This window comes from Otolemur garnettii, unplaced genomic scaffold, assembly GCF_000181295.1.
Source record: "Otolemur garnettii isolate 467f Iridium unplaced genomic scaffold, OtoGar3 scaffold00071, whole genome shotgun sequence".
Taxonomy (NCBI): Eukaryota; Metazoa; Chordata; class Mammalia; order Primates; family Galagidae; genus Otolemur; species Otolemur garnettii.
The window spans coordinates 4,318,917-4,331,052 of record NW_003852466.1 but is presented as its reverse complement, the minus strand read 5'-3'; the positions used below and the strand labels follow the sequence as shown (position 1 = coordinate 4,331,052).

Here is a 12,136-nt window from a genome sequence, read left to right as displayed (position 1 = left end):
CTGAGGGTGGGATGAGATCAGGCCTTCAGTGTGGGATACATTAAGACGTCTACTGGACATGCAAATGAAGGCGTTCAGTAAGCAACTGGACATAAGCAGCACATAGCAGGAAGGTCAGGGGCTGAGAAATACACTGGGAAAACTGGGCACTGCTAACATCTAGACAGCATTTTAAAGCTATGAAATTAAAGTAAATCTGCTAGGGAGTAAATACAGTTCCCAGGATTGAACCTTGGAAGTAGGAGACAGTGGCGAGCAGCGTCCTCCTTCTGGGGGCAGCACCCTGGACCTCAGAGGAAGAAAGCGTTTCAGAACCGACAGAGTGTTCAGCTGTTTTAAACATGAGGCACAGTAAAGTAAGAAAATGATCACTGATCACTGGATTTTACAACTTACAAGATGCTAGCAAGTCCTTATAAGAGCTATTTTGTACAGTGGGGATAAAAGTAAAGTCAGATCAAGAAAGAATGGGAGAAAATGAATTAAAAACTGCAAATATGAACAACTATTCTGAGGAACACTGTTGCACAAAGAAGCAGAGAGATACAGGGTATCTAGTAGTTGCAAATATCGGTCAGTAGTTCATTGCTGCTGCTGCTCCTGTTTTAAGATAGGAGAAAATACAGCAGTTTTTAATGCTGATGATAACGCACCAATGAGCGTGAGAAATGGATGATGAAGGAGAGGAGATAGTTGAGAGGGCCATGCCTTGACTACTGACAGGCCAAAAGGGATAGGATACAGTGTACAATAAAGTGAAGGGCCCTCACACCTTTGTGTCAAATATTACCTAGAATGTGCACTCAATTCTGATATGAGGACAACTGATGACGTAGTCCACGGTGGTGGGTGGAGGAAGGCAGTTACAGGGAGAGGGAATGAGGGCAGGGGTTGGGCGGTCATGGGGTCCACACACCTCTCCAGGACAGGACACAATTATTAAGAGGGACTTTACCTAACAAATGCAATCAGTTTAACCTAGTTCTTTGTACCCTCAATGAATCACCAACAATAAAAAAAAATTGTCTAGAATGGATAAATCATCAGCAAATTAAAGAGATAGTTATCCAAGAAAACAGAGATAAAGCACTTAGAATAATGCCTGGTATATATGCAGCATGCACCGAACAAATGCTGGCTAAATACAGATCTGTGTTCACCGAAATCTTTAACAAAAATATGGATCAACCTGGGTGGGGTGGCTGGCACCTGTAATCCCAGCACTTTGGGAGGCTGAGGTGGGAGGAATCTCCTACCTTGAAGTCATGGGACCATCCTGGGCCATACAGCCAGGCCCCATCTCTACAAAAAATTTTGAAAATTATCTGTGCATGCTGATGCATGCCTATAGCCTTAGCTACTTGGTAGGCTGAAGCAGGAGGATCACGCAAGCCCAGAAGTTTGAGTTTGTAGTGAGCAATGATCACAACACCATACTCTAAGACAAAAAATGTGGATGAAGAAAGTGTCCCAACATGTGCTAACCTGTTACTATAGAACTATTACAAGAGTCTGAATAACGTGCTTTTGAGGTGATAACATACAAACATAACAAAGCCTCTTTAAAATTCAATGAGTATAACCTCTTCCTCTCTCTCGACAGAAAGGCTAAAAATATTAAGATTGTAATTCCTGTCTTCCCTTTACTTCTGCCTGATTTACCACAGGATGTGCCTAACTCCTGATCACTGTTTTTTGAGACAGAGCCTCACTCTGTCACCCTGAGTACAGTGCCACGGCATCATAGCTCACAGCAACCTCAAACTTCTGGGCTCAAGGGATCCTTTTGCCTCAGCCTCCTGAGTAGCTGGGACTACAAGCACCTGCCTAGAGATCTCACTCTTGCTTAGGCTGGTGTTGAATTTCTGAGTTCAGGTAATCCACTCACCTTGGCCTCCCAGAGTGCAGGGATTACAGGTGTAAGCCACCACACCCAGCCTCTTACATTTCATTTTAATCCAGTAAGAACTATATATGGGCCGGGGCCTGTAGCTCAGTGGGCAGGGTGTCAGCCACATACAGCTATATACACATAAGGTAGCGGGTTTGAACCCAAATCTGCTAAGCAACACGGAAGTTGCAACCAAAAAATAGCCAGGTGTTGTGGTGGATGCCTGTAGTCTCAGCTACTTGGGAGGCAAAGGCAAGAGAATCATTTAAGCCCAAGAGAGTTTGAGGTTGCTGTGAACTGTGATGCCATAGCACTCTACCCAGGGTGACAGCTTGAGATTCTGTCTCAAAAAAAAAAAGAACTGTATGTGTTAAAAGATGTTTGGGGGGAGAGGGTGTGATACAACTGAACACAGTCACATGACTCACATACCATGTATGAAGTATATTAATTTTCCAATCTGGAAATTATGTAACAAGTTGACAAGCTAAAATATCATATTGATATTGATGTTTGCTATAACACTGACATTTATGTATGGGTATTTATACATATGTATTACTATAATTGATCTTATGAATGTTTAAAACTGGAATATTTCTAAAACTAATAAAGTAGAATACAGGATAGTTTGGATTTTCTGCAAAATTTTAAGAAAATATATCTACTTTTAAACACCTATTACCAGAACTTTTCCAGTTTTTACTTTTAATGTATAAGCCACATTGAGAACATTCTGAAAATGGCAATTAAAAGAAATATTCACTGAAATACAAATTATTTCTTTTCGCTTTTGTGTATTTAATAATGCTTTAACAAAGCCATAGCAGTGAATTTTAAAGAATAAGCACTCAAACCATGAATAAACCTTCAATTTAATAATTCAATCTGGGCGGTGCTGTGGCTCAGTGGGTAGGGCGCCAGCCCCATACACGGAGGGTGGCAAGTTCAACCCCCGCCCCAGCCAAACTGCAACAATAACAAAAAAATAGCTGGGTGTTCTGGCGGGCACCTATAGTCCCAGCTACTCTGGAGGCTGAGACAAGAGAATCGCCTAAGCCCAGGAGTTGCTGTGAGCTGTGACACCACAGCACTCTACTGAGGGCAATAAAGTGAGACTCTTAGTCTCTAAAAATAATATTAATAAATAATAATAATAATTCAGTCAAGATATCTGGCAAACTCAATCTTTTATCATTAAGCTTTTATATATCATGCTTCAAACTCAAGATTCTGATGTAAAACACCTTTCAAAATTTGGTTTTTTTTTAAATCCCAATATGACTTTCAACTTCTAGCTAACATTCCACTCTATTTCATACCTACTGTTCTACCTTTATTTTCTTAACCCAGCCACTCATCCTAATAATGATGTGCATCTATCTGTACTGGTGTATCTGTTAACTCTGCATCACTCTTACACTAGAATCACTAAAATCAGCATGTTTCTAAACTCAAAGTAGGGCAGCTGTAACGATGTGGGAATAAACATTTAAAAATTAATCTTGTATTTCCACCTACTAGTAGTAAAAGCGGACGAAGTACGAGTGACGTTCTAAACATCTGGATTTTACCACTTTGAGATTTAACCGCCCAAAGAACGTCCTAAGAAGCCTCCAACAACTTTAAAGTCTGAAGGAAGAAGCTTCCTTCTTGAAGGAAGATGCAGTTTCCACGAATACCAAACACAAAATAACGACTGCCTTTTTCAAATCTAGCCGTGCTCTCCCAGTTTCCTCCATCCTATGTATGTGCACGTGCACATATTTTTCTTATTATACAATTAGCAGCTGAAACGCAGAGACCTGTTTTACAGGTTACGAACTGCAGGGACAGAGACTGTGGCCGGCACCTACGAGGTCTGTACCTTACTCAAACTATTAATAGCTCAAAGGGAAGGTTTGATACACAGTTTCTTGAGTCCTTTCCGCAGCGCAGACGAAGTAGTTACTGTTACCAACCCATTTTACAAATAATCAAAATGAGGCTCGGAAAAGTTAAGCAGTCTGCCAAAGTCACATAGGAGGAAAAGGCGCATAAACCAGGATTCCAAGCTGGAGGTTTGTGGATACGAACACTCTCCAGCCCCCATCCACGCGGCCCGCTTACTACACTCCCGTGATCATCACCTAGTTCCCTTTAGCTTTTTCACCCGGGAGGCTCGAACCGGGTCCCTGAGTGAGGAAGTCACTGGGCAAAGCCCAGCGGCCTTTCCTGAGAATGGAGAAGCCTTGCCCGCGAAACGCGCCGAACTGGAGGTTTCAAAGCACAAGGGGAGATGCGGGGCAAGGAAAACAGGCTCGCTACGCCCCAGCGGGGGAAGGACCTCGGCCACTCTGGCGCCCAGACCAACACCGAGCCCGGCGGGGAGAGGGGCTCGTGACCACGGGATCCAGGGATTCGGGGGCAACTGAAGCGCGGCCCGCGCCGCCCCCAACCCAGCGAGCCCCCGCGCCTGGCTGGAAGAGCGAGGGGAAACCAATGCGGGGACCGACACACCTCGGACAGCAGCGGGCAACCTCGCCTTCAGCCACCGACAGCGCTGGGAGCTCTTCAGTGCCTCTGAGGAAAATGGTGCGAGGCGGAAAGATTTCGCGTCCGGTTTCCCGCAGGCAACTTACGAAGAAGAAACAAGAGCGGAGGATGCAGCCAGCCCGGGCCACGTTCGAGGTGACACCGCGCGTCGTCCCGCCCCTTCCGGTGGCCTCCCGGAGCCACTTCCGGCGGCGGCGTCTCGGGTTTCTCCGGGTGCAGGCGGGTCCGCGCACGAGCCGTCCCGGGCCAGTTCCCGAATTTTAGTCGGGACTTGGCGGCGAGGCCTATTTTCGGTCTCCAGTAACCTGGCAGAAGCCCGGCCGGAGCTGGGTAGGCACGGCTGCCTCTGAGGCGGGAAAATGTGCTGCGAGAAGTGGAGCCGCGTGGCCGAAATGCTTCTCTTCATTGAAGACCGGGGCGAAGAGTGTAAGATCCTGTGCCTCTGCTCCAGGGCGTTTGTGGAGTAAGTAGAAACGGTTTCTCTTCGTTTTCTAGCACTGTCATTACTCAGAAATGTAGGTGTTGGGGACGTAGTTGTAATTGATCCCTGAAAACAGCCAGAGTTCTCTGACCCTTGAACAACGTGATGTGTAGGAAAAACAAAAAACAGAAACCCTCGGACCTTACGGGGCGGTCGTTCCCTGGCATTAAGTGAAGGACTGCAGCTGCTTTGTAGGCGGTTGTGAAAAAGTGTGATGCCTGATATATGTCATCTTACGTTTGTAAATTGAGAGGGCATTTAAAAAATTGGAAGAGAGTGACTTGTAAAAACCTTTAATAGGTGTGACATCAAAAGGTGAAAGTTTAAAGTTGAGTAACTTGCTTTGTTTACCGTCTTTTTAACAGTCTTACAGTCTATTCAGGCTCGAATGCACATAGTTACAACTCATAATCATTTAAGATAAAAGGCTCAGCGCCTATAGCTCAACCGACTAAGGCGCCAGCCACGTACACCTAAGGTGCCGGGTTCGAATCCCCAGCCCGGACCCGCCAAACAACAATGACGGCTGCAACCAAAAAAATAGCCGGGTGTTGTGGCGGGTGCCTGTGGTCCCAGCTACTTGGGAGGCTGAGGCAGGAGACTCGCTTGAGCCCAAGAGTTGGAGGTTGCTGTGAGCTGTAATGCCATGGCACTCTACCCAGGGGGACAGCTTGAGGCTCTGTCTCAAAAAAAAAAAAAAAAAAAAAAAAAAAAAAAAAAAAAGATAAAAAAGACTTATTCATATTTGTGGTGGCTTTATTTGGGGGGAATGTTTGTTTCAGGTAAAAATTGCCCTACATGAAAAAAAAAATGTAGGAAAAAAACTGACAAAAGAATTGGGTTCTGGGGATCGTTTTCTTTGTATTAAATGTATAAATTAAGCCACTCAAATCTTTTTTTTCCGGGTCGAGCATGGTAGCTTATGCCTGCATGTTACTTGCACTCTGGGAGGCAGGAGCAGGTGGATTACTTGAGATCAGGAGGTGAGACCAGCCTGAGCAAGAGCCAGACTCTGTCTCTACCAAAAACAATAATTAGCCAGTTGTGGTGGCAGGCGCCTGTAGTCTCAGCTACTGGAGAGGCTGAGGCAAGAGGATTGCTTGAGCCCAGGAGTTTGAGGTTACTGTGAGCTACCCATGACTCCAGGGCGCTCTAGCCTGGGGCAACAGAGTGAAACTCTGTCTCTAAAAAAAAAAAAAAAAAAAAAATTTTAATCTCTATAACAGAAGTAGTTACCTTTATGTCATATGTGTATTGTTAGATTCAAATCATTGTGGAAGTGAAGTTTTATGTTAATAGATTTTAATATGGTTTGATGTAGTAGAATTTAAGCTTAAAGGAATTCTTTTTATTGAGTGTTTTGTTGCATAATCGGAAAATTCTGCAACAAAAAGAAGCTGTATATTAAATTTAATGTAAAAAGTATTGCCTCTGTAGTCAAGCATGCATGTAATCACTCATTCAGTGAAAGCTTTGTGTGCCTGTGTATAAAGTGTGCTGGTAGGGCCCACGAGACAGCCTGTAGCCTGCACCTACATGTAATCAAATGTACTTTCTCTCAAAGGAGATCAATATTAAATTAAGACAACTGTTTACATAATTGCTTGGTTAATTATAGTTATTAAGTGCTATGAGACAAAAGTCCAGGATGTTGCGATGACAGATAACCTACCCTTTCTCCAAGGGTCACAAAAGTTTTTTGACAAGTAGCATTTGGAAAGAAGTTTTTTTTTTTTTTTTTGAGACAGAGCCTCAAGCTGTCCCCCTGGGTAAAGTGCCGTGGCATTACAGCTCACAGCAACCTCCAACTCCTGGGCTCAAGCGAGTCTCCTGCCTCCGCCTCCCAAGTAGCTGGGACCACAGGCGCCCGCCACAACACCCGGCTATTTTTTGGTTGCAGCCGTCATTGTTGTTTGGCGGGTCCGGGCTGGGGATTCGACCCCGCCACCTTAGGTGTACGTGGCTGGCGCCTTAGCCGGTTGAGCTATAGGCGCCGAGCCTGGAAAGAAGTTTTAAAGAGAAAATAAACTGAGGTATTTCTGGCAGGAAGTGTTCTTAGCAGGCTCAACTCTAAAGATCTTAAGGGAGTAAAAGAAAGCCTGTGAAACTGAACAAAATGACTCCAAAAGAAAAAGGATAGATTTGGGGAGGTAGGTAGGGTCAAAAAGCATGTAGGGCTTTATAGACTATGGGAAAAACTTCAGTTGCGATCAGATTTGCATTTTTAAAAGATTATTCTGGCACCAGTGTGGAGGATGGTAATCTCCAGGCAAGAGATTATGGTGGCTTGGATTAGTATGGGTGGCAATAGAAATGGAGAAAGGACTAAATTTAGGAGAAAAATTGTTGGGTTAGATTGGATGTGGGGTAATGGAGAAGAAAAAAAGGATAAGAAGGAGAAGACCAGGTCAGTGGAAACTCCCTGGTTTCTAGCTTGTATTGCTGCCCTTTAATGAGCTAGGAATCACTGGAGAATAATGGGGGCAGTAGTGAGGAAATCAGCAGTGCCTGTGGCTCAGTGAGTAGGACACCAGTCCCATATACCAAGAGTGGCGGGTTCGAACCCAGCCCTGGCCAAACTGCAATTAAAAAATAGCCAGACGTTGTGGTAGGCACCTGTAGTCCCAGCTCCTCGAGAGGCTGAGGCAAGAGAATCGCCTAAGCCCAAGAGCTGGAGGTTACTGTGAGCTATAACACCCTGGCACTCTATTAAAAGTGACAAAGTCAGACTCTGTCTCTTAAAAAAAAAAAAAAAGAAAGAAAGAAATCATAAGTTTGATTTTGTACATTTCATTTTTGGGGTACTTGTGAGACATCCAAGGGTAGATGACATAAGTGGTTGGATGCATTGATTGGAATTCTGGAGAAGTCTTGGCTGGTCAATACAACTTGAACTGTTCACCCTTGGATGGTAATTGAAGCCATTAATTTGGGGGTTAGGTGGAAGCAGGATCCATCCTGGGAATCCCAACATTTGTTGTATGATTTGGGGAGTGAGGGGCTTTAGAGACAGGGTCTTGGTGTGTTACCCAGCCTGGTCTTGAGCTCCTGGGCTCTCCTTGACCCAGCCTCCAAGAGTGCTGGAGTTACGTAAGGGAGCCACTGTGCCAGTGGGGGATTCCAACATTTTTGAAATACAAAAAGCAAAGTGTTTTAACTGGGAAACAGGTAGAAGGCAAGACCAATACACTGCCATCAAGTGTTTATGTTGGAAGGCTACTGAAATATCAGCAAAATGAGGACTAACAAGTGTCCACTAAAGTTGACAAATCCACTGGACTGATTGATGACTCTTAAGTACAATGACTAATTATTTTACATTTTCTACTGACAGAGACTCTCTTCTTGTCCAAACTTTATTCAGACTCTCCTGAGTTCTCTTTGTTTATTATTTATTTATTTATTTATTGAGACAGTCTAACTTTGTCACCCTCGGTAGACTGCTGTGGTGTCGTAGCTCAGAGCAGCCTCATACTCTTGGGCTCAATTAATTCTCTTGCCTCAGCTTCCCAAGTAGCTGGGACTACAGGCGCCCACCACAACGCCCGGCTATTTTTAGAGGCAGGGTCTCCTTTTTGCTGAGGCTGGTCTTGAACTCCTGAGCACAGGCAGTCTGCCCTCCTTGCCTCCCAGAGTACTGGGATTATAGGCGTGAGCCGCCATTGATTAGGTCCTTTGAGTCTTGTCTTTAGGCTGCCTAACACAGTTTTTTTTCCCCAGCTATATACAAGGATATAAACAATTAATTACATTATTTACGTTTGTGCCTAACCCAGTTTTAACAAGAATCCAGCTAAGTCAATTTAGTGATAATTCTCCCAGCATTGGTCTCTGATCACCTTGGCCTGCCTGTTAAGTTAGTTTAGCAAGAATCTCCCTATTCTCCCTATTCTTAATATCTCTTCTTATGAATCTTCCATTCACTAACCTTCCCCATTCTGTTCATTAGCTGTCTGATTCCAGCTGTTTTCAAAGGTGAGCACAATCTGTCTCTTATTGCCGTAGTCTTGATGCCTATCACAATTGATAGCCTTTCTTACCATTTTAACAAGCACCAGAATAATTTTTTAAGTTCAGCATGTATGGTGGCTTATGCCTATAATCCTAGTATGCTGGGAGACCAATGGGGGAGGATTGCATAAGGTCAGGAGTTTAGGATGAGCCTGAGTAAGAGCAAAACTCAGTCTCTACTAAAAAATTGAAAAAATTAGCTGGGGACAACTAATGTATACCTATAGTCCTAGCTACTCAGGAGGTTGAGGCAGGAGGATTTCTTTAACCCAAGAGTGTGAGGTTGCTATGTCCTATGATGTCTGCACTCTACCCAACCTTCATTTGAGCCTTCCAGTAACCCCTTCGGGAGATATGTCTTGTCATCCTTTTTTTCAGGTAGAAAATTGAGTCTCAGAAGTGGCCTTAAAAATTCACATAGTCAGTAAATGGCATTTCTGGAATTCTACCTCACATCAGTGCGACACCAAAGCTTTTTTTCTGTCCTATATATAGAACATTTAATTTCACTGAATATCCGTGATTAAGAATTCGCTACAGCAACTGATGTCCTATTCAAATACTTAAGTATTATATAGATTAGTTGAAATAAAGGACTATTCTGGAAACTGAGCCTGTATATACCTCTGATCGTGTTCATGTGACAGTGCTTTGTAATGGTCTCTAATATTTCATAAGCAGTACAGAAAGATCGTTTGATGTGTATTCTTCCCAACAGGTTCCTGAACTAGAATTTAAAAGAGTCGTGACCTCACAGAACATCTCTGTGAGTTTCACAAAAATCAGTCATGTGGCCTTATGCAAATCACGTAAAATTTCTATGATCATATTTCAACAGTTTCAGAAAGGACTTCCTTTCCCTTTTATACTTAAAACTGATTCAGTGGAATCAACCCTTTCAGTGGAGTACATGTTGCTTGTACTTCAAAGAGTTCCAAGAATCACTTGTTTACCATGTATTTTGGCCACCAAAATATCAGGTACTATGATAAAAAGATGACATAGGCATGATAGTGATAATTGTTGTAGCCTTTACGTGTGCCAGGTTCAACAATTAGTTCATCCTGAGTCACGATGCTGGATCAGAGTGAACTCAAAGATGGTTTTATAGAAAATACTTAGCAAGTACAATAGGAAATACATCAAATACCAGACATTAGAAATATGCCATTCCTATTGATACGTGCTCTTGGAGATACTCAAAGGTTAAAAGAAACAGTGTTTTCATAAAAATTAAGAGCTAGCATTCTCTCTGATTGCTGATGTTTCTGCCTTAAGTTATCTGTAGCCTTGGACCGTTTTAGTAACAATGCTGTGCAATATCTGATTCACACCTCACACATGAAGAAGTATCTTTCTGCTCCTTCCTCAGGGCCTCCCCAGAATGCTTACAGGCAAGTGCTGTGGGTGGGACCAAAGAGCTCACCAGAAAAGGGTACTTGGCTACATGTTGGAGGTACAATCCAAGGAAGAAGAGCCAGCCTGTAGCTGATGCCAACCCTGCATGCTTCTTAGCCGGGTTGGATTCTGATACTATTTACATGAAATCTCCTTTCTAAAAAAAAGAAAGACCATGGGAAGACTTAGAACTTCTATTTCATTTTAAGAAGTGTGTTCTAGGCTTGGAACCTGTAGCTCAGGAGCTAGGGCTTTAGTCACATACACTGGGGCTGACGGGTTCAAACCTACTTCAAACCCAGCCCACGCCTGCCAAACAACAATGACAATTACAAGAACAACAACAACAAAAAATAGCCAGGCATTGTGGCAGGCACCTGTAGTCCCAGCTACTTGGGAGGCTGAGGCAAGAGAGTCACTTAAGCCCAAGAGTTTGAGGTTGCTGTGAGCTGTGATGCCACAGCACTCTACCGAGGGTGACATAGTGAGACTCTGTCTCAAAAATAAAAATTAAAAAAAAAAAAAAAAAAAGCATGTTCTGGGTTCAAAATAGGTCAAGAGAAAAGAATGACTATTTCATTTAAATCAGTTAATACTCGGATTATAACCCTTTAGAATGAAAAGAACCTGAAGATAAGATAGTATCTTGGAATTGTTGCCAAGGGTCATTGACACACATGTGGTTGGAAAATATGCTGGAGGTTCAGGGGCTAGTAAGTGTAACCCTGACTTTTAAGAGAGAAGATGCCCTAATATTGTAGCTAATTTCTGTTTTCTAAGGATGTTACATTAAAACTCTCTTAGCACTCTAAAGTAACATTGTAGTTTGTCTGTACATTCCAGTTTCTGTGCATGATCTGTGTGAAGAAGATATAGTTGGAATGTTGTAGAGTTCTTAAAAGTATCATTACAGAAAAATGTTTCATGTTAAATTGACATCTGAATACAAATAACACAGTGATCTCAAAAATTGTGTGTGCATGCACAAAGCCTAGAATGTAGGAAAATGTGAAATAGTGAGGTAGTTGGTTTGGGGGTTGTTTTTTTTTTTTTTTTTTTTTTTTTGCAGTTTTTGGCTGGGGCTGGGTTTGAACTCGCCACCTTCAGCATATGGGGTCAACTGCCCTACTCCTTTGAGCTGCAGGCCCTGCCTGGTAATTGGTTTTTGTTACAAAGTTGCTTGTGTTGGGCTTAGCACCCATAGCTCAGTGGTTAGGGCACTGGCCACATACACTGGGGCTGGTGGGTTTGAACCTGGCCTGGGCCTGCTAAACAGTAATGACAACTACAACAAAAAAAAAATAGCCAGGCATTGTGGCAGGTGCCTGTAGTCCCAACTACTTGGGAGGCTGAGGCAAGAGAATCACTTAAGCCCAAGAGTTTGAGGTTGCTGTGAGCTGTGATGCCACAGCACTCTACTGAGGGTGACATAGTCAGACTCTGTCTCAAAAAAAACAAACAAAAAAGCAATGGCTCTGTCTTTCCCTGGTTAAGGGCATTACGTGCTCAAGGGGTGTGAAAAGGTCTGAAGATATTTGCAAAAGCTGCTGCAGGCAGGGCCACCAGGCTAAGGAGCTGCAGAGAGGGGGGAACCTGTGTTCGTCCCCCTTTGTCACCTCCCCTCCTCCCATTCCCCACCACTCCTGTCTCTCTCCCTCCTCATTCTCAAGTCCCTCTGAATTCCTGGTTAGTAATACCAGGAATTACCATGGTTAGTAATACCACGATTAGAACCTTTAAGCCTTTTCATTCCAAGAAATTGCCCTGGGAGCATCTCCTCACCAAAAGCCCTCCTGATAAGATTTAGGAGATTGGGTGGC

General features: G+C 43.5%; 2 protein-coding genes across 2 annotated transcripts in view; one reads left to right on the top strand and one right to left on the bottom strand.

Moving 5' to 3' along the window:
* The window catches only part of TMEM68 (transmembrane protein 68), a 49,693-nt gene extending 45,149 nt beyond the window's left edge, over positions 1-4,544 (bottom strand). Inside the window, exon 1 of the mRNA XM_012807548.2 lies at positions 4,391-4,544. The gene's annotated coding sequence lies outside the window, so the exon portion shown is untranslated. The remainder of the gene's footprint in view (positions 1-4,390) is intronic.
* A 90-nt stretch (positions 4,545-4,634) lies between these two features.
* Positions 4,635-12,136, top strand: part of TGS1 (trimethylguanosine synthase 1) — a 65,575-nt gene continuing 58,073 nt past the window's right edge. The window contains exon 1 of the mRNA XM_003793684.3: positions 4,635-4,889. Coding sequence (XP_003793732.2) covers positions 4,786-4,889 — 104 coding nt within the window. The 5' untranslated portion in view covers positions 4,635-4,785. The remainder of the gene's footprint in view (positions 4,890-12,136) is intronic.